General features: G+C 43.5%; 1 protein-coding gene across 4 annotated transcripts in view; it reads right to left on the bottom strand.

Moving 5' to 3' along the window:
- Positions 1-2,214: 2,214 nt before the first annotated feature.
- The window catches only part of LOC106568846 (paired box protein Pax-3), a 35,541-nt gene continuing 11,862 nt past the window's right edge, over positions 2,215-25,893 (bottom strand). The window contains exons 5-9 of one of the 4 annotated variants that reach the window (XM_045694012.2): positions 17,564-17,763; positions 13,602-13,767; positions 13,176-13,396; positions 3,629-3,901; positions 2,215-2,401 (exon numbers count right to left, since the gene is read on the bottom strand). In XM_045694012.2, coding sequence (XP_045549968.1) covers positions 2,384-2,401; positions 3,629-3,901; positions 13,176-13,396; positions 13,602-13,767; positions 17,564-17,763 — 878 coding nt within the window. In that variant the 3' untranslated portion in view covers positions 2,215-2,383. Of the gene's footprint in view, positions 2,402-3,628; positions 3,902-13,175; positions 13,400-13,601; positions 13,768-17,563; positions 17,764-25,893 lie in introns of all 4 variants that reach the window. The other 3 variants (XM_014139573.3, XM_014139572.3, XM_014139571.3) reach the window with 3 other exon arrangements.

The raw sequence follows: 25,893 nt of genomic DNA on the forward strand, positions 1-25,893 counted from the left end.
AGGGTAAGAGTACGGGGTAGAGTTAGGGTTAGGTTTATGAATGGGACTGAATTGTGTGACCCCACAAGGTTAGCTGTACAAGACGCGGGGGGTGTGTGTGTGTGTGTGTGTGTGTGTGTGTGTGTGTGTGTGTGTGTGTGTGTGTGTGTGTGTGGTGTGTGTGTGTGTGTGTGTGTGTGTGTGTGTGTACAGGAATGGGGTGGGTGGATGGCAGATTGTTCCACTTATTTTTCTTGGAAAACAAAACATATCTTATTGCAGGAAAAACTGTCATTTTAAATATGGATACTTGAAATATGAATGAAAGAGTGGAAGTCCTGAATGAAAAACTCAGTTCTGAATTTCAGTAAAGAAAGGCAGTGGATGGTCACTTGGGACACTGCCATCTTGTCTTGTCTGAGTCATTGATCTGTTGGCTTTCCTTTGTTTAATACAGTTACAGTATCTCAGTGTTTCTTAACCTTGGTCCTGGGGACCTAAAGAGGTGATTGAAATGATCAACTCATCATTAAGCTTTGATGATTTTAATCAGGTATGTAGTGCGAGGTCAAAAACAAAAATGTGAACCACTTTGGGTCCCCGGGACCAGGATTAAAGAACGCTGCAGAGTATCTAAATCAGATGTACCTAATGTAGATGTCCTGAATGGGCAAGTCATCTGTTCTCAGTAATCTCATCAATGATATTTACCCTAATTCAGAACTAGTTCATATCTTATCATAACTCATAGTTAGCTAATATCTGTACTAACATTTTTCAGTACAAAATCAAAATGTAAAGCCCATAGACGGTATGGTAAAGACAGACACACATTGGTTTGAAATAAATTAAAACACTTCAGCCTGTACACATTTTTATATATTTTATTATAAATAGTAAATAGTGCTGCATTTGACACAAGACATATTAAAACACAAATCATTTTATGCAGTCATAAATGAAAATGATATATGTATACAAAAGAAACAAGGCAGAAAAATAAATGTTTGATTTCCACACAACTGAATGCTATGATCAGGGATACTAACAGAGAAGAGGTGGACTGAATAAATACTAAATGAATGAGAGTGGTATGTTTTATCAGGTCCAATTTACACTTGATTGGACTGTGACTGGTAGCCTGGGCCTGTATTCACAAAGTGTATCAGAGTAGGAATGCTGTTTTGCCATTTGGATCATAACTAATATGATTATATGGACAGGAGGGACCTGATCCTAGATCAGTACTCCTACTCTGAGATACTTTCTGAATACAGTCCCTGGTCCCAGATTCAATTTATACAGGCCCTGGTCCTACTCCGATTTCTACTCAAATCTCCCATTGAAATCAACGCAAGATTTATGCAAAAGTCCAAGCTACCTGTACGTGCACAGATCTTGTGTTAGGATGATTTTTGCTTCAAAGTGATCAGTGCAACCCAGCTACCTTTGTTTTTGCTCAAAACAATATGGATTACAAAAAGGATGTAGTCAGTTAATGGAGGAGATTGTTATACAGGGATGTGTCAATTCATTTCATCTGAGGTTTGAATGTATTGCACTTCTTTGGGTTGCAGCAGCTTCCATCTACTACAGTATATTTCTCTCTCTATCATCCTAGTTGGGTGAAAGACTGTCCAGACCGTCACTGTCCAGACCTACAGTACATATGCTTAGAGTCACTTTTACAAATCAAATTGATGGCAGTTTTTCTTCTCCTGATAGAACACATTTCATTTCCCCAAATCATATCAACTAATACAAAGTCTCAGCGTGCAGTATTTTCCTAAGACATTGTTAGTGTCTTACATAGAGCATTGTGGGTGAGTGAGCGGTGTGCCTATTGCAGGTCCATACATCATCATTATGCCTCAGGATTGTGCCCTAAAACCTTATTTTCCTCCCATCATCACAATATACCCTGAAAGCACATCCATGGAAGGAAAACTGTTCACCAAGTCCTCTCCCACTCTCTGCCACTTATTACAAATCAAACGCAGAGTGTTGAATGAGTGAATGTAGTTTTTTGTTGGGGTTTTATTCACTCCTTTTTTTATCCTCTTCTTCTCCTTCTCTCCATTTATTTTTCTCGTCAAGCATGGAGAGCGAGGCGTGCTTGGTTTTCGGAGCATGATGTGAAGCGCGAGCGGGGCGAGTGCCAGGTAACTAGAGAGGGCTTCCCCTTTGGTCCTGATTATCCCATTGCGTCAACCCCCCCCCCCCCCCCCCACATCCCCGAATCCCCAAAACAACCCCCCTCCCTCCATCTCTCTGGGTTGTCCGTTTTCCTCAGGGGCTGGGTGGGGAGAAGGCGGAGGGGGGAAGAAGAGAGGAAGGGGGAGTGCTCCAGAGTTGACTGTCGGGTTGACCAGAGATCTCATCCCCTCCTGGCCATGGTGGGGCTTCAGATAATGAAAGGCACCTGAGAGAAAAGGAGAGAGAGAGAGAGGAAGGGTTGGAACTGTTCTCCATTGGTTTTCATGTCACTCTCTACCTCCTGTGTCAGGGAAACATCATGCCTGATGAGTAAGAAGGTAAATAGTGGGTGAGAGGGATGAGAGCAGTGAGAGGTGGAGAGAAGGGAGGGGTTGAGGGAGTTAAAGAGAGGCAAGGAGTGTGAGGCAGATCTGGGGTTTTCCCCTGTGGCTGGGCTATACTGTACTGGGGGAGAGTTAGAGTGAGCCTGCCCTTGCTGCGTTGGTCCTGGCTGTGGCTCTGCTCCAGTGATCAACAACAACTCAGACTGCATCTGACCTGCACAGAAACACATGGTTCTAATCCCCGCCTGCCAGAGGCCATTTCGCTCCCTGTTAAAAAGACCCCCTCTCAAACCCACCTTCCATCCACCCCTCTCTTACCAACCCCCTACCCCTGCGAGGTCCCAAGCCCGGACCTCGCCAAATTAATGACATCAAGATGCCGCCACTGATGGGCCAGTATACACTACTCAACATATGGCAGTGTACCTCACCCCCACTCCACTAACTCTACTACCCCCCTCCCCCCTCCCCCCCGCCTGTCAAACATGTTTTGGGGAAGCCGCTCATTTGATTTGGGGAGGTATCTTTGTTACCCAGGGGTCATTACATGGCTAGGTGAGTGAGCGGAGGGTTTGGTGGTCCAGCTCATCACACGGGTCGTGAAAGGTCACAGGCTGATGGTTATGGGGGAGGCCCTACTGACATACCTCTGTATCGGGCCACGTGGATATATGGCGTGGGTAAGTGCTTGAAGGTAATAGTAATGTAAACCGAAGTGCCCTCTGGACTACTAGCCGTGCCTCTGACATACATGTAATGTCACAGCCTGATTTGAGAGCGTGATTCAAGAGGCTCACTCATCATGTTGGCCTTTGCAATTAACGTGGGTTATGATTCTGAAAATCTAAACCTTGAGTATGGTCTTTAATCATAGGAGACTATATACCGGTATATAGAAATGAATGGAGTTAGTATACCTCTAATGCTAATCTAATGTGTCTTTTATACAGGCATTTAAGCAGAATTTTTTTCCAGAATAACTTACAATCAATGCATTCAAACAAAAAAGGGATATAAATAACTATATAATACACAAATACTTAAAAAAAAAACATTGCCAACAATCACATGGCTACAATATCATTACACATAAAACTCCCATGACCCACCTTGCTCTGTCCATACTGTCCGTATTGGTATGAGGGGTGGTGGTCCATAGCGTAGGCTGGGGAACTGTAGGTGGGCGGGCAGTAGGACTGGGAGTTGGGCAGGGTGGGCATGCTGGTCAGGCCTGGCAGACCCTCCAGGCCCCGCTGGGAACCGTGGCAGCTGGCCGCCATGCCACCCCCGGGCTCCATCCCACCGGTCAGGGGAGAGAGGGCAAAGTCACTCTGGTGGCTGGGCTGGTGGGGCACTCCTCCCGGGTTCAACAGCCCCATCACCTGGAGAGACAGAGGAGAGGAGAGAGGTTAGAATGGAATGGATTGTGGTGGGATACGGTGGAATAGAGTAGAGTATCATAGAATGTAGTAGACACAAAGAATAGAGTAGAATAAAATTTAACAGAATACTTTTTCTCATACAGGTTACGCAAGTCTCATTTGTTCACAAACAAATGAATAGATACAGTTGAAGTCGAAAGTTTACATACACCTTAGCCAAATACATTTAAACTCAGTTCTTCACAATTCCTGACATTTAATCCTCCTAAAAATTCCCTGTCTTAGGTCAGTTAGGATCACCACTTTATTTTAAGAATGTGAAATGTCAGAATAATAGTAGAGAATGATTTATTTCAGCTTTTATTTATTTTATCACATTCCCAGTGGGTCAGAAGTTTACATACACTCAATTAGTATTTGGTAGCATTGCCTTTAAATTGTTTAACTTGGGTCAAACATTTTGGGTAGCCTTCCACAAGCTTCCCAAAATAAGTTGGGTGAATTTTGGCCCATTCCTCCTGACAGAGCTGGTGGACCTGAGTCAGGTTTGTAGGTCTCCTTGCTCGCACAAGCTTTTTCAGTTCTGCCCACAAATTTTCTATAGGATTGAGGTCAGGGCTTTGTGATGGCTACTCCATTTCCTTGTCTTTGTTGTCCTTAAGCCATTTTGCCACGACTTTGGAAGTATGCTTGGGGTCATTGTCCATTTGGAAGACCATTTGCAACCAAGCTTTAACTTCCTAACTGATGTCTTGAGATGTTGCTTCAATATATCCACATAATTTTCCATCCTCCTGATGCCATCTATTTTGTGAAGTGCACCAGTCCCTCCTGCAGCAAAGCACCCCCACAACATGATGCTGCCACCCCCGTGCTTCACGGTTGGGATGGTGTTCTTCGGCTTGCAAGCCTCCCCCTTTTTCCTCCAAATATAACAATGGTCATTATGGCCATTATGGCCAGTTCAAGATGGAGGAAAGCAACAGGGATTGACTGGTGAATTTACTACAGCAGTAAAGTTGTGTTACTAATCCTCACCAGGCCTAAAATATATATGTCAGTTCGCATCAGAGAAAACGTCTTCCAACTGAGTCTCGGGAAACATTAGATGGATTTTCCAGGAATATATTTGTGAAGTGCACCAGTCCCTCCTGCAGCAAAGCACCCCCGTGCTTCACGGTTGGGATGGTGTTCTTCGGCTTGCAAGCCTCCCCCTTTTTCCTCCAAATATAACAATGGTCATTATGGCCAAACAGTTCTATTTTTTCTTTCATCAGACCAGAGGACATTTCTCCAAAAAGTACAATCTTTGTCCCCATGTTCAGTTGCAAACCGTAGTCTGGCTTTTTTGTGGCGGTTTTGGAGCAGTGGCTTCTTCCTTGCTGAGCGGCCTTTCAGGTTATGTTGATATAGGACTGGTTTTACTGTGGATATAGATACTTTTGTACCGGTTTCCTCCAGCATCTTCACATGGTCCTTTGCTGTTTTTCTGGGATTGATTTGCACTTTTCACGCCAAAGTACATTCATCTCTAGGAGACAGAACACGTCTCCTTCCTGAGCGGTATGACGGCTGCGTGGTCCCATGGTGTTTATACTTGCATACTATTTTTTGTACAGATGAACGTGGTACCTTCAGGCGTTTGGAAATGGCTCCCAAGGATAAACCAGACTTGTGGAGGTCTACAATTCTTTTTCTGAGGTCTTGGCTGATTTATTTTGATTTTCCCATGATGTCAAATACATCCACAGGTACACCTCCAATTCACTCAAATGATGTCAATTAGCCCATCAGAAGCTTCTGAAGCCATGACATCATTTTCTGGAATTTTCCAAGCTGCTTAAAGGCACAGTCAACTTAGTGTATGTAAACTTCTGACCCTGTCTGTAAATCTGTCTGTAAACAATTGTTGAAAAAATTACTTGTGTCATGCACAAAGTAGATGTCCTAACCGACTTGCCAAAACTATAGTTTGTTAACAAGAAATTTGTGGAGTGGTTGAAAAACGAGTTTCAATGACTTCAACCTAAGTGTATGTAAACTTCCGACTTCAACTGTAAATACAGCCCTTACATGGCTTAATCCATGAAGACAAACGTACAAATAGCATGTACTGTATCTTTTGCACACGTAACACATACTTTTGCTCATGCAACATTATTTTACACACATAACATACTTTTGTATAGCTCATGCATTGATGTCAATACGACATATACATGAAGGTTCAATTTGAGCGCTCATATCACGAGTTGGGGTATGTACAGAGTCACACAGTACAGATTAGGGATGCTTACTGTGTCAAAGAGGACGAGAGGAGAGTTCAAGATGGAGGAAAGCAACAGGGATTGACTGGTGAATTTACTACAGCAGTAAAGTTGTGTTACTAATCCTCACCAGGCCTAAAATATATATGTCAGTTCGCATCAGAGAAAACGTCTTCCAACTCAGTCTCGGGAAACATTAGATGGATTTTCCAAGAATATATTTGTGAAGACACATTGAATTTCTGACATTCTTTGAAGGCTGTTAAAAAATACCTTATAGGGTCCTGTAACATAGTGTACATCCGACTATCGATAAAAAATAAAATCATTTATGTAAAAATCACACAACATCTTATGAGCCTTCAACTTTACTTGTATACCTACTCTCCATTGGCAGACAACTGTAACCCTGTTCATTCTTACTGATCATGACTATGTAACTTGGTTCTGTTATATTATATATCGTTTCTAGAATAACCTCTCCTCTCCTTCTTTCCTCTCCTCTCCTTCTTTACTCTCCTTCTTTCCTCTCCTCTCCTCTCCTCTCCTTCCTTCCTCTCCTCTCCTCTCCTTCTTTACTCTCCTTCTTTCCTCTCCTCTCCTCTCATCTCATCTCTTCTCCTTCTTTCCTCTCCTTCTTTCCTCTCCTTCTTTCCTCTCCTCTCCTTCTTTCCTCTCCTCTCCTGGTTGTGACCATATGAGACACATTATACTGTGTTCACCCAGACACATGGTTCCTGTTACATCATTTCCTAAGTGACAGACGGACAGGGGAGCACTGATCGGTTCGGGACCGCACAGTTCTGGTCCACTACACCGCTAGATAGCATTTTCAGAATTACTCTGTGGAGTTTTTACTGTATCCTATGGAATGGAATCGAAAAGGTTGTTCATGGAGGTTATTTACTATGCTAAATTTACAGTACCACTTTTTACATTTTTCATGAAACATGTTATATTTTATAAACATATTAAAAAGACATTCACAATACAAAACCTATGGTAAATAACTTGTTGATTCATTTCGTCGTCAATGTCTACTAGATAAAGCAGATGGTGTGTTTAACAGTATGATAAAGTTTATGAATGACCGTTTATGTGTTTGGACAGTATACTAAAGGAGAAAAACAGACGTGAATAACCTATCCTTCTTTTTCTCCCTCTCCCTTCCACCCCACCCCCACCCACTCCGTCTTCTCCCTCCTTCCCTTTCTCTCTCTCCAGCTTTCACGTTTGATGACCAAATTCACTGTGTCCTTATGGGGCCTACATGGAAAGGCCACAGGGTACGTGGGAACAAGGAGTATGATTCTTTAACACATCACCAATAAGTGTGTGTGTGTGTGTGTGTGTGTGTGTGTGTGTGTGTGTGTGTGTGTGTGTGTGTGTGTGTGTGTGTGTGTGTGTGTGTGTGTGTGTGTGTGTGTGTGTAAGGTCAGCTCTTGCCTTTTGGGGACCCTAAGCGAGATTTGGTTGGGGGGCCCACCAAGCTGGTAAAACATTACTGGAAGAATCAAAGTTTAGCACTTTCTGTTAGGGGTTAAGGGGTCTCCTTGGTGATACATCATGAACAGCTGCATGAGAATTTGTGTGAGACGAGATATCGTCAAAACAAGGGGAAAATAGGTGGAGTTAGTGACCGTTAGAAACATACAGCAAGAGAAAGAGAGAGAGAGACAGAGAGGTAGAGAGAGAAAAGAGAGTGGATAGATAGACAGAGAGAGGGGGAGAGAGAGAGAAAGTAGAGATAAACAGGCATGAGAGTGACAAAGGTAGACAAGATAATGAAAGAGTGACATACAGAGAGAGAGAGAGCGAAAGCGAGACAATACTGTGAGAACTAAACCGAAAGAGACACTTTAAGAAGAGGCAGAGAAAATGGCAGAATGCTGAACTAATGGTGAATAATTGAAGGATAATCGTGTTGCTTCCCCACCTGGCAGCCACACACACACACACACGCACACACACACACATATATGCCCGGACAGCCACACACACACACTATCTGTCTGAGAGTATGTAATTTACAGGAGCTCTGTCAGAGGAATCTAACCTAACGCGTCTTAGGAACATGCTGATGTGTGACTGACTACAAATGGGAAACACATGGAGGTCAACACATCCCATTCATCTTACAGTGTGTGTGTGTGTGTGTGTGTGTGTGTGTGTGTGTGTGTGTGTGTGTGTGTGTGTGTGTGTGTGTGTGTGTGTGTGTGTGTGTGTGTGTGTGTGTGTGTGTGTGTGTGTGTGTGTGTGTGTGTGTGTGTGTGTGTGTGTGTGTGTGTGTGTTTGAGTATATGTGTGGGTGGGGAAGTATATGGAAATGATTTTTTCTGAATGGAAAACCCAAATGTTGGTCTGTTCACAGGGAAAAGTGTAGAAAACAATACGTATAGATCCTTATTATATGTGGATATTGTACTGCCGTCATGGCGAGAGCATTTAACCCATGTTTCCTCCGATTTGAGGTTAGATACGGGATTAGAGGAAAGATAACTGTATACAATCCAATTGATACGGTTATCTGATCAAAAACCCCTGTGTGGATGTTGTGTGTGTGTGTGTGTGTGTGTGTGTGTGTGTGTGTGTGTGTGTGTGTGTGTGTGTGTGTGTGTGTGTGTGTGTGCGTGCATGTGTGTGTGTCTGTGACTGTTTATGTATGCGCACTAGGGCTGACCCCATTTAGTCGACCGGTCAATTGTTTGGTCGATAGGCTGTTTTTCGACCCAGATTTTTTTTAGTCAAGCAGTGGCAAATTCTATATTAAAACAACTATGGCACAGGAGACACCTGTCTGATTCACTCCTGTCTGAGGGGACTAATCAGACCGCGGGGATGGCACACCAGTATCACCAGTAGTACATTTACCGATAATTACCATCATTTCTCATCTACAATGTTTGTTTGTTACGGTCCTTTCTGTTAATGCAGTCAATATATTAGTATTACAGACTTACCGATGTCATTGTTGAATTGGACACGTCGTTTGCAGAGCGCACAACCTAGGCTACAAGTTTGGGTTTATTTCATGCCATTTACGAGCTGTCAATTTATTCATTGTCTTTCGTTTGGAGCGCTCCTGTCAATGTTGAGTAAGGACACGCACCTGTGTACGCACAGAAGGCTGCCTGGCCTGTGCGCAAATGTAGGCCTATAAATGTGCTCATTTGGGGATCTGATACTATTTCTGATTGTCTTCAATCACCATCACTGTGGAGATTCTCAAAGTAGGAGAGAAAGAGAGAGAGAGACAGAGAGGTAGAGAAAAGAGAGTGGAGAGACAGAGAGAGAGAGGGAGAGAGAGAGAACGTAGAGATAAACAGGCATGAGAGTGACAAAGGGAGACAGAAGAGAATGAAAAAATTACATATAGACAGAGAGAGAGAGAGAGAGAGAGAGATAGTAGTTGATACAATGTTTCAAGATCCTTGCAGACAGGCCATGCATAGCCAATGTGATTCATAGGATATTTATTTTTATCAATGTTTTTATTTGTATTTTTACATATTGGCAACGGCAATAGAAGTTACTTGTCATTTAAATATACATGACCAGTTAAAAGTTTGGACACACCTACTCCTTCAAGGGTTTTTCTTTATTTTTACTATTTTCTACATTGTAGAATAATAGTGAAGACATCAAAACTATGAAATAACATGTATGGAATCATGTAATAGCCAAAAAAGTGTTAAACAAATCAAAATATATTTCAGATTTGAGATTCTTTAAAGTAGCCGCCCTTTGCCTTGATGACAGTTTTGCACACTCTTGGCATTGCGATGGTCAACAGCAGGATGGGGGTCGGGAGCAGGCTTCTTTCTTCCAGTTAGGCTATATTGATCTCTGGCTCCCTCTTTAGTAATTTGTGTGTCTTCATTTTTAATCGCAGCGCTTAAAGCATCAGACAAGCTCAGTAGCCTGCATATAGTTGATTTTATTCAAACGTATTCAAAAAAATGTCCATATATGGAAAAATACACATACATTTTTTTTTCATCAAATCGGTTGGTCGAAAGGACAGACAAGTCTCGGTCGACCAAGATATTTTTTGTTGGGGAAAGTCCTAATGTGTCTCAGCCTATGTTTGCCAGTGTTCACGTTCAAGCGCTCCAAAAGTATTGAGACAGTGAAACATTTTTTGTTGTTTTAGCTCTGTACTCCAGCACTTTAATAATTATACAGTGACTATGAGGTTAAAGTGCAGACTGTCAGCTATAATTTGAGGGTATTTTCATCCATTAACCATTTAGAAATTGCAGCACTTTTTGTACATAGCCCCCCCATTTCAGGGGACCAAAAGCAATATGATAAATTCACTTATATATGTATTACAGTAGTAAAAAGTTAAGTATTTGGTCCCATATTCATAGCCACAATGACTACATCAAGCTTGTGGCTCTACAAATTTGTTGGATGCATTTGCTGTTTGTTTTGGTTGTGTTTCAGATTATGTTGTGCTCAATATAAATGAATGGTAAATTATGTGTTGTGTCATTTTGGAGTCACTTTTATTGTAAATAAGAATAGAATATGTTTCTAAACACTTCTATATGAATGTGGATGCTACCATGATTACGGATCGTCCTGAATGAATTGTGAATAATGATGAGTGAGAAAGTTACAGTGGCATAAATATCATGATATTTGTGCATCTGTAACTTTCTCACCCATCATTATTCACGATTCATTCATGATTATCCTTAATCATGGTAGCATCCACATTCATGTAGAAGGGTTCACCCGATATGGATGAAAATACCTTCAAATGAAAGCTGACAGTCTACCTTTTCACCTCAGAGTCATTGTATCTTTTCAAATCGAAAGTGTTGGAGTCCAGAGGCAAAACAACAAAAAATGTGTCATTGTCCCATTACTTTTGGAGCTCACTGTATGTGTGTCTAAGCCAGTGTGTGTATTCCTCCAGCCTTTCTGCTCTGTGATTGAAGCCCATGGCGGTTCCCGGGGGTGTCTCTGTTTCTCAGTGGTTCCGGGGATTAAGCCTCATCGGGGTGCAAAGCCTGGCCGCTTGCTGTACTGGTGAGAACAGATTCCTCTGGTATGCCCCGGATCAGCTAGCCAGACGTCTGAGACACCACACCCCAGGGAGATATCCCACAATACACTGGGGCAGGCTAGACTGGTCCCCTAAACCTTCATGTTTTACTACCAACCGAAGCACTACCACTCAGAGCATAGACCGAACTACTCATAACATAGGGCTAACTCAGTGTGATGATGTATTCAAACACCATATAACCAAAGGGTAACCATTCACAGAGCTACAAAAGAAACACCACATGAATTGTTTTTTCATGGACTAAAGCCTCAAATTACTTCCAAAACCACCAAGAAGTGTCATTCAGCACGGTTTAACAATCAGACAGCCCAAAAGAACAATATACTGTAACAACCCACTGGGCAAAAACTGGTTGAATCAACTAGGTTTCCACGTCACTTCAAACCAAAAATTCTAGGTTATGACGTTGAATCAACATGGGAAACTGATTTGATTTGAAAAAAATCATCAACGTAAGGGAACGTAATGTTTTTTTTTGTTTTACCCAACCAATTATTTTGTTGATTTCCCATTGAATTCACATTAGTTGAAAACTCAACCAAATGTAAATCCAAAACTAGATGTTGAACTGACGTCTGTGCTCAGTGGGAATCCGCAGTATCGAGGCTTTTCTGTGTAGACATTGCAGAGTTTAGATATCTTTGTGTGTGCGTTTATTTGGTATGTCTAATTGTAAACTTTTAAAGGTTTTTATCCACTCACTATAAATGTCATAAAATGTATTAATTCGTATTCCATCTCTTTTATTATTTCAAAGTTCCATCCAGTCTGAAATGCAAATGAGCATATTCCAATATGCATAAAAAAAAACTGCAGATGAATACATGAATTAAAACAAATTAGTCAACAAAGTGAGTCATTTGCATAAATTACACACCGCATTACTAAGGGATAGATTCCTTCATTCCAATCAATTAGCACACTGGAACGTTTCATAATTGCAATTCAGGACGGATGCATACATTCCAGACGTGTGCGTTTGATCGTGCATGTGGACGTGTGCATGTATGCTTCCATATGCAAGCTAAGATAGCCACTCTCTGAAGGGAAAGACCCTCTCAGGGAGGCTGATGGTGAAAAACAGCTACGAGAGAGAAGCACCTTTGGCCTCCAAGCAGAGTAAAAGTAATCGAATGGATTTGTCCTCTTAGAAGAGAAGAAGGCATCTACTGACCGTTTGCATGCATTAAGTCGACTCTACTCAAGTGGTGGCTTGTGGCTAGTCAGCACCAGGTTGTGAAGGAACCAATGTGTTTTACTGCTGTTCTCAGTTTAAGTAGTCAATTATTGTCCATTTCCCAAACGGTTTCACGGATCACCAGGTTGTGTTGTCCTGCTGTCATTTGCTGATGAAAATGACAAGCAGACACACACACACACACACCCTCAGGGTTCCCCTTGTCACAGAAATAGGAAGAAGTGCTCTCTCTCATGGGGCGAGGACCCAGCGTGCATTGCGTGGGGCCTGGCCACCCTTTGTGGCGGTTAAAAGCTCGTTTTCCGCCTGTTAGGACGGCCCCCTCACGGCGTACGGAACCCGCTATGGACTCTAATGACTGTGTAATCGGCCATAATTGTATTTTCCGTTTTCATTTGTGTCATCTTCCATCTGCCACTCTTCCTCTTACTATCGTCCTCTCTCACACTCCCTCCATCTTCTACTGTCTCCTCTCTCTTCATGAAACATTTGCATAGCACAAGTCATCCCTATTGAATGCATCTGATAAATGGATGTCAAATCCACTCAGTCACCGAGCTAATACATCTACTGAAAGTTATCAAGAACAAACCCCCTAAACAGGGTTTACCATTCCGATGGTATAAAACCTATACTAAATGTCAAATTGAAACTATGGAATCGACATGTTGCAGAGCAAAACACTTATGTTTGTGCTGCTAGCTACAGTCATGACATTGAATGACTGACCTGTGGTGAGAGGCCGTTGCTAATGCTGGGGTTGACTGGGTTGGAGTGGCCAGGGGGGGGCACAAAGCTGTCTGAGTAGCCTGAGAAGCCGTGGCGTCCGGAGGACAGGCAGTAAGCCGAACTCCCGTCCTGGGTCCCCACTGAGGAGCCAAGCCCACCCTGGTGCACCGAGGTGGGGGGGAGAGGCTGAGGCCTGTGGACCGTACTGTGCTGCTCTGACACTGCTGAGAGAGAAAGAGAGAGAGAGAGAGAGAGAGAGAGAGAGAGAGAGAGAGAGAGAGAGAGAGAGAGAGAGAGAGAGAGAGAGAGAGAGAATGGATTAGGGCTAGGCTATTGATCTTGAGTCAAATACATCACATCTGTAGATGACCTTTGTTGATATAGAATGAGATCAAAGAGAGAAGTAGAAGGTGAAGGTGTGCTCACTTTGTGAGATGGAGGTGGGAGGGTAGGGGGTATCTGACAGCTGATATGGCTGCAAGCTCGACATGGCCGAAGGTGGGAAACCGCCAGGGATCAGGTGATTAAAGGCCATTAGCTGATTGGCTCCTGCCTGTTTCCTCCACCTGGCTCTCCTGTTGCTGAACCATACCTAATAAAATAAAATAGAAGACGTGAGAATCTATTCTTGTGAAAAATAGTACATACAGTGTGTGTGTGTGTGTGTGTGTGTGTGTGTGTGTGTGTGTGTGTGTGTGTGTGTGTGTGTGTGTGTGTGTGTGTGTGTGTGTGTGTGTGTGTGTGTGTGTGTGTGTGTGTGTGTGTGTGTGTGTGTGTGTGCAATAGGCATGCCTAAAGTGTGTGAGAGTATTCAATGTGTGTGTGCCGGCTAACAGTATGTGTGTGTGTATATCTGCGCTGTAGCCTCAAGCAGGATAGACAAAAAGAGATCTGAACATCTGGTGCACTTTGAAACCACAGTGACATTACGTCTTTGTCTAACTCAGTCACAGGGTTTACATTGACAGAGGTCCACAATTACATTCAGCCGTGGGACAATTTGTCCTTGAGTGGATGGTCGGGGGGGTGGGGGGGGGGGGGGGTATACAGTTGAATACAGTTGAAGTCGAAAGTTTACATACACCTTAGCCAAATACATTTAAACATAGTTTTTCACAATTCCTAACATTTAATCCTAATACAAATTCCATGTCTTAGGTCAGTTAGGATCACCACTTTATTTTAAGAATGTGAGAAAGCTCAGAATAATAGTAGAGAAGGATTTATTTCAGTTTTCATTTCTTTCATCACATTCCCAGTGGGTCAGAAGTTTACATACACTCAATTAGTATTTGGGAGCATTGCCTTTAATAAATCTTCTTAGGGCTAGGCCCCTTTTTTCTCAATTTCCGCCTGAATGACATGCCCAAAGTAAACTGCCTGTTGCTCAGACCCTGAAGCCAGGATATGCATATAATTGGTACCATTGGAAAGAAAACACTTTGAAGTTTGTAGAAATGTTGAAATAATGTAGGAGAATATAACACAATAGATATGGTAGGAGAAAATCCAAAGAAAAACCAACCAGAATTTTTTTGAGAGAGAGACCATGCTCTTACAATGGCAAGTATAAGGGCATACTCAATTCTAGCTCCCAGGATGCAATTCATATGGCATCCACAGGGTGTCAGCAGTCTATGTTCATGGTTTCAGGCTTGTAAATTCATAAACGAATAAGAAATATCAGTTTTAGTACAGGGACACAGTCTTGGAAATTCGTGTTGGCCCGCGCCATGAAGACAAGAAGCACCTGCTAAAATCGGTTTCCTATTGAACATACTTCTTTCCGTAAGAAATATTATAGTTTGATTACATTTTAGGGTATCTGAGGAGTAAATAGAAACATATTTTGACTTGTTGAAACAAAGTTTAGGTGTAGATTTTCGTATTCCTTTCTCTGCATGTTGAACGAGTGGATTTTTACATGTTATAGCTGGGACCCTTTGGATGACAAATCAGAGGACGATTTTCAAAAACTAAGTGAATATTTAATCGCTATTTGTGACTTTATGAAACCTGTGCCGGTGGAAAAATATTTTGTGGGGCGCCGTCCTCAAACAATCACATGGCATGCTTTTGCTGTAAAGCCTACTGTAAATTAGACAGTACAGTTAGATTAACAACAATTTAAGCTTTTAACCGATATAAGACACTTGTATGTACCTAAATGTTTAATATCCATCATTTTTATGATTATTTCTTTGAATTGCGCTGTTTCACCGGAAGTTGTCCCGCTAACGGGGACGCCTAGCCCCCTAAGCCACAAATTTGGAAGTATGCTTGGGGTCATTGTCCATTTGGAAGACCCATTTGCGACCAAGCTTTAACTTCCTGACTGATGTCTTGAGATGTTGCTTCAATATATCCACATACATTTCCATCATCATGATGCCATCTATTTTGTGAAGTGCACCAGTCCCTCCTGCAGCAAAGCACCCCCACAACATGATGCTGCCACCCCCGTGCTTCACGGTTGGGATGGTGTTCTTCGGCTTGCAAGCCTCCCCCTTTTTCCTCCAAACATAACGATGGTCATTATGGGCAAACAGTTCTATTTTTGTTTCATCAGACCAGAGGACATTTCTCCAAAAAGTACGATCTTTGTCCTCATGTGCAGTTGCAAACCGTAGTCTGGATTTTTTATGCTGGTTTTAGAGCACTGGCTTCTTCCTTGCTGAGCGGCCTTTCAGGCTATGTCGATATAGGACTCGTCTTACTGTGGATATAGATACTTTTGTACCTGTTTCCTCCAGCATCTTCACAAGGTCCTTTGCTGTTGTTCTGGGATTGATTTGCACTTTTCGCACCAAAGTACGTTCATCTCTAGGAGACAGAACACGTCTCCTTCCTGAGCGGTATAACGGCTGCGTCGTCCCATGGTATTTATACTTGCGTACTATTGTTTGTACAGATGAACGTGGTACCTTCAGGCGTTTGGAAATTGCTCCCAAGGAAGAACCAGACTTGTGGAGGTCTACAATTTTTTTCTAGGGTCTTGGCTGATTTATTTTTAATTTCCCATGATGTCAAGCAAAGAGGCACTGAGTTTGAAGGTAGGCCTTGAAATACATCCACAGGTACACCTCCAATTGACTCAAATGTTGTTAATTAGCCTATCAGAAGCTTCTAAAGCCATTACATAATTTTCTGGAATTTTACAAGTTGTTTAAAGGTACAGTCAACTTAGTGTATGTAAACTTCTGACCCACTGGAATTGGGATACAGTCTGTAAACAATTGTTGGAAAAATTACTTGTGTCATGCACAAAGTAGATGTCCTAACCGACTTGCCAAAACTATAGTTTGTTAACAAGAAATTTGTGGAGTGATTGAAAAACGAGTTTTAATGACTCCAACCTAAGTGTATGTAAACTTCCAACTTCAACTGTACTTAGAAATAATTTGAACACTGCAAATTGACATCAAGAATCCCTAGCAGTAGTTGACAAAAACAAAATAATTTCAAATCTGTATCCCACTTGGATACGATGACATACAGTATGCCTCTCTATTTATGCATGGGGATTTTGGGGAACAGATTTCCTCAATTAAAATCACTTTGAGCTGATTTCCTGTGGATTTTACAGTCTTTTATGTCCAACACTGAAAATGATATACAAATGTATATATTATTCTTTGTATTTTTTTGTTTTGAACACTTGGGGGCCTAAACAAAATCACCAGCCCATGGGTCGCCTGTTGGGGATCCCTGACAAACCCATAAACCAATGAAATCACTTTAATGGCTTAATAAAAAATCTCTAATTCTGGCTTATTTTTAGTTGCTTTTTATAGATATATTTTTACAAAAGATGTCAAAAAAGGAAACTTTTATAACTGAGAATACAGTGGGGCCTGTGTTTATGTGTGTGTGTGTGTGTGTGTGTGTGTGTGTGGTGTGTGTGTGTGTGTGTGTGTGTGTGTGTGTGTGTGTGTGTGTGTGTGTGTGTACAGCTGACTCATGTGACTGATGTCTGGAGGGGGTGAATGGCACCATGCCAGGCCAGTTTAACACCCATATTGCACATATCCCCAGGAATCTCCAGCCCAGCAGATCACAGAGCAGTCACAGACTAGATTGGGCCCCTGGGACTGTGGACAAAGACCTCCAGAATGTGTGTGTGTATGGGGCGGCAGGGGTTAAAGACATCACAGTACAACTGGTGTCTGTGTGTGTGTGTGTGTGTGTGTGTGTGTGTGTGTGTGTGTGTGTGTGTGTGTGTGTGTGTGTGTGTGTGTGTGTGTGTGTGTGTGTGTGTGTGTGTGTGTGTGTGTGTGTGTGTGTGTGTGTGTGTGTCTGAGCATGTCTGCATGCCTGCTTGCCCATGTTTGGGTACTTGTGTGTGTATGTCTGCATCCTTGCCTGTGTGTGTATTGGTCTTCACTAACCTGAACTCTGGCTTCTGTGAGTTTGGCCCTCTGAGCTAGCTCTTCTCTGGTGTATATATCAGGGTAGTGTGTTCTTTCAAAGGCTCTCTCCAGCTCCTCCAGCTGCTCAGCTGAGAAGGTGGTCCTACTGCGACGCTGTTTCCTCTTTAGTGGCAGGCCCGGCTCGGAGTCCACGTCCGAACCCTCGTCTGAGTGGCTGGCTGCAAACACGTAACAGATAATGGTTATTCTGATTGGCCGGTTAGAAAAAGGAAACAGGAAAGCTGGTATCTTGAATGGAGGAGGGGGGGCAACAAAATGTATTTCTAAAACTTGGAATGTAAAGTAAACCCTTGACCTTGACCTAGAGAGACACACAGAAGCAACAGGTGTCAAAGACTAGGGATAAATCCTACAATGTAATGTAATGACTAGGGCCCAGAATTTGACCTGGGTAGCTCCTGCGGTCAGGGAATAATATATCTAGTTCTCACCCACTATGATGTGACCTTAGGGCTTTCACAGGGTGGGATCACTTTCAATTGATCCTCAACACCCCCTTCTAAACTCCACACAGGCCCCAGTGGATCCTAAGGTGATCAAAAGAGAGCCCAGAGAGAGCAGTAGTCTGTTTAAACATGGGTTAAAGGAGTCGTAATACCTGTAGGGCAAAGTAGGATATCGCCATTTTGGATGAAAAATGTATTCCAGATTGTGTATTTTATCTGTTTGCTCATTTGAGGGCTTCTGGACAGAGTGACAGAGACAGAAGGGACAGAAGGACAGAGGGACAGAAAGACAAAGGGACAGAGGGATATCGAGAGAGACAGAGGGACAGAAGAATATAGAGAAAGACGGGCGGATGGACAGACGGACAGACGGACAGACAGACAGACAGACAGACAGACGGACAGACAGACGGACAGACGGACAGAGGGACAGACAGACAGACACAGACAGACAGACGGACGGACGGACGGACAGACGGGGATATAGAGACAGACAAACAGATGGACAGATGGACAGAGGGACAGAAGAATATAGAGACAGACAGACATATAGAGAGATATAGAAACAGACAGACAGAGGGACAGAGGGATATAGAGGCAGACAGACAGAGAGATGGAGAGGGCTTTTAAGGCCTAATTCAGCAGAAGAGTGGTGAATGAAGGCTTGAGGCTGGGAGACTGAAGGACTAAAGCAGCGTATGGGGGGAGGCTAGCTGTCTATTAAATAATGATTAGGGTCCTCAAACTAGCGTGACAGCCACCCATTGTCCACCATTACGTGTCTGCAATGCACTCGTCACACACACACACACACACACACATAAACGTATACACACACATGCATCTGTCTGCTGTGTCTAGGACCTCTGATTTCACGCGTTGCTTTTTCTCTATAACAATGTTTCCAATGCAGATGGCTACAGACAGAAAGGGTTAAATTCCATTCCCTTGAGCTCTTTGCCTGAGGGACCTTCTAATCATGAAGTCTGACAGAAGGTGGGACAAAGCTTTAAATAGGGGTCTGTCTGAGTCTGTGCTCGTATGTCTCATAGACCCAAACATCCACCTAAAAGCAGAGGCAAATCCAGTTCTATTGTAATGATAGTATTACCCATACCAAGACCACCTCATGTCTCTCAGTGAGGCATCAGAGAGGAGGAAAGAGGTGGAGGAGAAAGAGAGAGAATATGGTGTGGATGCATGGTTAATGGAGGTAACCTCTCCTCTACGCTTCTCCTCTCCTCTGCTCTCTCTTTCTCCTCCCTCTCTCCTCTCTCTCTTCAGCTCTCCCTCTCTCCTCTCTCTCTCCTCTCCTCTCCTCTCCAGATTTAGGTTTAATTAAAAGTAGAGAGCCAAGCAGGCAGGGGAGCGGGGCTCCCATCTCTCCCGTCTCCTCGGTGCCAGCCTCTGGAGCCGAACAGGAAATGCTTGTGCTGGTTGCCAGTGAGAGCCCATCCAGGCATTACACAGGGATTTGAGCTCTGGGAATTCTGCTGTGGCTCCGGAACGCCGAAACAAGATTCCAACGCAGGGAAGAGCTCTTTATTAGATTCAGACCAGGGGCACCGGACAGAGGATTGAGAGCAGAGAGGCTCATGGGAGATTTGTTGGACGTGAAGAGTAAATATCCATCAGGGCAGAAAGTTTTGAGCCATGATTTGGAATACTGGTCTGGCTGGGACGTTTGTGTTACTTTGAGAGCAATGTTGAGAAGAGGTATGGACACAGCATCAACCCTAACTGAAAAACTGATCAAGTATAGTAAATCATTTTTATCTGCAGTGAATTTTACATGAATTTGGGATGCTATTATGTCCTAAACTATCAAATAGTCTCAAATTCTGCCCCAAAATTATTCTGCCCCAAAAGCAACTACACTTGTTACTCAAAACATTCACAAAACAAGAAACGGATTAATTAAGCGAAAAACAAGATAAAGACCAAACAAAGCGATAAACAAATACATTGCCATTTAAAGGAAAGAAGAAAGAGAGAAAATGAGACAGAAAGAGAGCTGAAAACAAGCTGAGAAGAACTGAGAGAAAAGAAGGAGACCGAAAGAAAGCTGAAAACGAGCTGAGAAGAGCTGAGAGAAAAGCTCCCCAGCAGCACTGTATCATGTTAACTGCAGGGTGGGGGTGGAGCTCTCTCTCTCTCTCTCTCTCTCTCTCTCTCTCTCTCTCTCTCTCTCTCTCTCTCTCTCTCTCTCTTTCTCTCTCTCTCTCTCTCTCTCTCTCTCTATTATTAGTAACTGCGCGAAAACACTCCATCACGGCCTCTACTTTAATGAAAAATGACAGTGTTACTTTTGTCATCCTTTTGGCCCTCTTTCTCTCTCGTTCTCTCCATCTCCTTCTCTCCATCTCTTTCTCTCCATCTCTCTCTTTGGGAGTGCTATGGCCCGGGTTCCTTTGTATGGCGGAGGGGAAAGGCCTGTGGCAGGGCTCTATTGGGCTGATTTCCACGCTCCATCTGTAGAATCCATCAGGGCTGCCCCGGCCCGCATTCAGGGCCCTGTCACCTGCCCAGCAGGGGAGTGAGGGAATGGGGGTCTGGATGGGTGAGCGAGGCAAGGGGGGTGGTGGGGGCACAAAGAGGGCCAGAGAGGGGCCACTGGGGGCTGTAGAGGGGCACAGCAGGGGAGCGTCTCCCCCCCCCCCCCCCCCCCCCCCCCGATCCCTCCCACCTTCCATCTATAGCCAGAGGGGCATGGGGGTTGGTGGGGGCATGGGGGTTGTAGAGTTGAGAAGATGAGGGGGGTGGGGGTAACTGAGATGGGAGCTGAATGCACCTGGAGAAGATAGACAGAGGTGAAGGGGTGCTACGGAGGGAACGAGAGAGAGAGAGAGAGAAGACGTAAAAGTGGGGTTGCTCGCTATTCTGCTCCACTCATTGTTAAAACTGTCCCTTCCACCACGTCCATTTCCATCATGCCACTTCCCTCTTCCTCCCGCCACAACCGCCCACGTTTGAGTTTGAGAATACCAACCCCGTTCCGATGCTGTGGCGGATCACAACGAGAGGGCAACATCGACGCAAATGCAGGAACCTAGAGCAACAGGATTCCCACACATTCCCATCAACAAACAGAAGAAGAGGATATTGAATACACAAAGAGACGCCTCGACCTCCTCACTTCAACACCCAAATCAAATGTTACACTGGAGCTAAAGCGCCAGGGTGCTGAAAATACAAAATACTCCACAGTTTGGCTGTGCCTCTGACAATAATCTAAATTAATGTAAAAGTTGATTATTTTCCCTGAGGAGGAAATTGGTTTTGCTGCTGAATTACCCTCTAAAATAGGCATTTAAACAAAGCAGGACCAATGTAACAGTGTAGGGTCTGTCCCTCTCTTCGCCCCAACCTGGGCTCGAACCAGGGACCCTTGCACACATCAACAACTGACACCCACCGAAGCATCGTTACCCATCGCGCCACAAAAGCCGCGGCCCTTGCAACGCAAGGGGAAACCCTACTTCAAGTCTCAGAGCGAGTGACGTCACTGATTGAAATGCTATTAGCGCGCACCACCGCTAACTAACTAGCCATTTCACATCGGTTACACCAGGACGTGTAAGGCCAGTAGATAAAGGATACATTGAATAAGGTTGACAGAGTGACACAGTAAGGATAGATAGATATATAGATTTCAACAGGTACGTAGATTGTGTTAGACAGTGCTTCCCTCTCAAGCATGAAACACACCGAGAATCTCACTGCCGATAGATACTTATCACAGTGGGAGGCCATTCCTTATTTTGCCAGAACAAAAGTTGTACCTGCTGTGTGCCAAACCGGTAGCGACGAACCTGACATTTCTACTTTTAGAATCGCAATGCACGTCAGTGGCCAACAACTTGACTTTGAGCCAATCAGAGAGAACGAATCCCCACGTGGGGGAGCCAACAGGAGTGACAACAAAAAAGAAAAAATAGGGCATGAGCCAGTCAAAATTAATATGCAATTTAGGCTATGGGATGGGAGCTAGCTAAGTGAACAGATGCAATGCACACAACACTAAATACTTCCTCCAAGCTAGCTAACCACTGTAGCTAATATTTACATTATAATTAAATCACAATGGATTAGTTTCCATGAAAAAACTGCCTGTGTTAGCTGCCGAGTTAGCGCAGTGTCCTTAGCTAACTAGCTAGGTTGTGCCAGCTAGCGAATATGCTAACATTAGCTAGATATTTCAACATGTGGCTATAGTCTGGCACTGGCAGTATGGGATTACGTATTCAATTGTTTCTTCGTCATCTTGCTAGGTAGTTATCTAGCTGTGGCCATCAAGTGCTTTCTACAAAATAGCAACATTAGCGAAGCTATCTAGCTTGTTAACATTGGAATCCAGACCATGAACTGAGCAACACATACGGACATGCATTGCCGAACAACGCTACTGCCACATTCTGGATTGGAGTATTTTAACAAGGCTGAGTGGCTGACGAATTCTAGGTCTTTGCTGTGTGAACACAAAAGGGACTGACTGCCGACACTGTTCAGAGGTTCTGAGTACTGTCGGCAGGCAAACGTTTGACAATCCTAACGGTGTGTCTGAGCTTTTAAATAATTACAGTCTCGTAGATCGATGCATTGAGCTCTTTTTGGTTATAAAGCCCTCTTGCATAAACTTCCGCCGTACCTTACTAAATTGTTAACCTTCAGACGTATAAGTTACCAGGCCTGGAGTCAGGGATCCATTCAATCTCCACTGAGTCTGCTTCTTTTTTTTTTTTTTTGCGCCTCTCATGTGGAATCCTCTCCAAAACTCCTTCAAGTTGGTGGAGTTGGTGCCTTTAGGCGGGCAATTCAGGCGGACATCAGAGGGCCTTTATACTGAAGAATATGTTTGTTTCATATCATTGTGTTTTGCTTTTCGAGTTTTGTGTTTCCTTTTCATGTATTGTGTAATGAATGCGTATGTAGATACAGTTGAAGTTGGAAGTTTACATACACTTATGTTGGAGTCATTGAAACTCGTTTTTCAACCACTCCACAAATTTCTTGTTAACAAACTATAGTTTTGGCAAGTCGGTTAGGACATCTACTTTGTGCATGACACAAGTAATTCTTCCAACAATTGTTTACAGACAGATTATTTCACTTATAATTCACTGTATCCCAATTCCAGTGGGTCAGAAGTTTACATACACTAAGTTGACTGTGCCTTTAAACAGCTTGGAAAATTCCAGAAAATGATGTCATGGCTTCAGAAGCTTCTGATAGGCTAATTGACATCATTTGAGTCAATTGGAGGTGTACCTGTGGATGTATTTCAAGGCCTACCTTCAAACTCAGTGCCTCTTTGCTTGACATCATGGGAAAATCAAAAGAAATCAGCCAAGACCTCAGAAAAAAAATTGTAGACCTCCACAAGTCGGGTTCATCCTTGGGAGCAATTTCCAAATGACTGAAGGTACCACGTTCATCTGTACAAACAATAGTACGCAAGTATAAATACCATGGTCCGTAATACCGCTCAGGAAGGAGACGTGTTCTGTCTCCTAGAGATGAACGTACTTTGGTGTGAAAAGTGCAAATCAATCCCAGAACAACAACAAAGGACCATGTGAAGATGCTGGAAGAAACAAGTACAAAAGTATCTATATCCACAGTAAAACAAGTCCCGCTCAGCAAGGAAAAGCCACTGCTCCAACACCGCCATAAAAAAGCCAGACTACGGTTTGCAGCTGCACATGGGGACAAAGATTGTACTTTTTGGAGAAATGTTCTCTGGTCTGATGAAACAAAAAATAGAACTGTTTGGCCATAATGACCATCGTTATATTTGGAGGAAAAAGGGGGAGGCTTGCAAGCCGAAGAACACCATCCCAACCGTGAAGCACGGGGGTGGCAGCATCATGTTGTGGGGGTGCTTTGCTGCAGGAGGGACTGGTGCACTTCACAAAATAGATGGCATCAGGAGGATGGAAAATTATGTGGAAATATTGAAGCAACATCTCAAGACATCAGTCAGGAAGTTAAAGCTTAGTCGCAAATGGGTCTTCCAAATGGACAATGACCACAAACATACTTCCAAAGTTGTGGCAAAATGGCTTAAGGACAACAAAGTCAAGGTATTGGAGTGGCCATCACAAAGCCCTGACCTCAATCCTATAGAAAATTTGTGGGCAGAACTGAAAAAGTGTGTGCGAGCAAGGAGGCCTACAAACCTGACTCAGTTACACCAGCTCTGTCAGGAGGAATGGGACAAAATTCACCCAACGTATTGTGGGAAGCTTGTGGAAGGCTACCCAAAACGTTTGACCCAAGTTAAACAATTTAAAGGCAATGCTACCAAATACTAATTGAGTGTATGTAAACTTCTGACCCACTGGGAATGTGATGAAAGAAATAAAAGCTGAAATAAATCATTCTCTCTACTATTATTCTGACATCTCACATTCTTAAAATAAAGTGGTGATCCTAACTGACCTAAGACAGGGATTTTTTTTACTAGGATTAAATGTCAGGAATTGTGAAAAACTGAGTTTAAATGTATTTGGCTAAGGTGTATGTAAACTCCCGACTTCAACTGTATGTGTAGTGTAATTGTTGTGTATTGATGTGTATACAGGGCTCATCTGTGAAAGAGACCGTGGTCTCAGCATGACTCTCTTCTTAAATAAAGGTTAAAAAAAGTTGTATAAAAATGTATATGCTGTTCACACAGAAACCCGCGCTAACACATGCAGACACACGCCCACACCGATTTACAGAGGACTGACATTGCCAAAAGCACACACACAAACCTTAACTAAACGAAATGGTTCATGGATCCAGGAAGCAGACAGGCATGGCACACACACAGAGATGCGAACCGTCAGACTGTCGCTGTCCATTACAATCACCTCTAGCAGAACTGTATTTAACAGTAGAGGAAAACCTCCACACAGACCAGACCTCAAATAGGGACTGACTGGGCTTGTTGACTGTGTAGAGTCCAGTGGCCAAGACACACCCTGGCAAGCACTCCCTCTCCACCCTACTCTGAGATGTTAACACGAGGAGACACATAATACACAGACATAGTGGCTGACATACACACACAGAGAATCACGACTCGCCAATACACACACACACACACAAACACACACACACACACGCAAAAACACCCGCACACATAGTCGCCAATACACACACACACAAACACACACACACACAGTCGACAATACACACTCTCTGATTTTGCAATCTCAGCATAAAGACGTAGAAAGAGAGAGGGAGAGAGGAAGAGAGGAAGAAAAAGAGGCAGATTGAAGGAGACTGATGGAGAAAGAGAAAAGAGATAGAGAAAGAGCCAGAAGGACTGAGCCGGAGAGAAGGAGAGAATCCAGAAAGAGACAGAAAGCAACAGACAAAGAGAGATACAGTAGGTCTAAATAGAGAGGAAGGGTTTAGAGAGAGGGCCATATGGGGCCGTTTATGACGGGGCTGGTCGTAGGGCCGTGCGGCCCTTCCTCTAGGGGCTCTTAATAGAGAGGGTAATTGAGCGGCTGACATGTGTTCCCCTGCACCCAAAACAAAAGGCAGAAGAGACAAATTAACTAGTTATTTGCACAGGGAAGTAGATCTGGCCCTTTCAGAGAGCAGGACTGGATGGCCGACTCACTGAATAAAACAGTACATCATCGCCATGGAGGCGTGACAGGGAAAAGCTAGGGCTAGACCCAGCAGATGCACACAGGGTATAATGGTTAACTGACAGCTTATGGCCCCAGCTGGAGTTAACAGTGTGGTGAGAAAAGGAGGAGAAAGAGGGGAGGATGGTGAGGAAGAGGGGAGTGGGGCCTGGCTCTCACTTGACTTACTAAGGAGCCCCCAGGAGTCTGTTGC

This window comes from Salmo salar, chromosome 14 (genome assembly GCF_965601325.2).
Source record: "Salmo salar chromosome 14, fSalSal1, whole genome shotgun sequence".
NCBI lineage: Eukaryota > Metazoa > Chordata > Actinopteri > Salmoniformes > Salmonidae > Salmo > Salmo salar.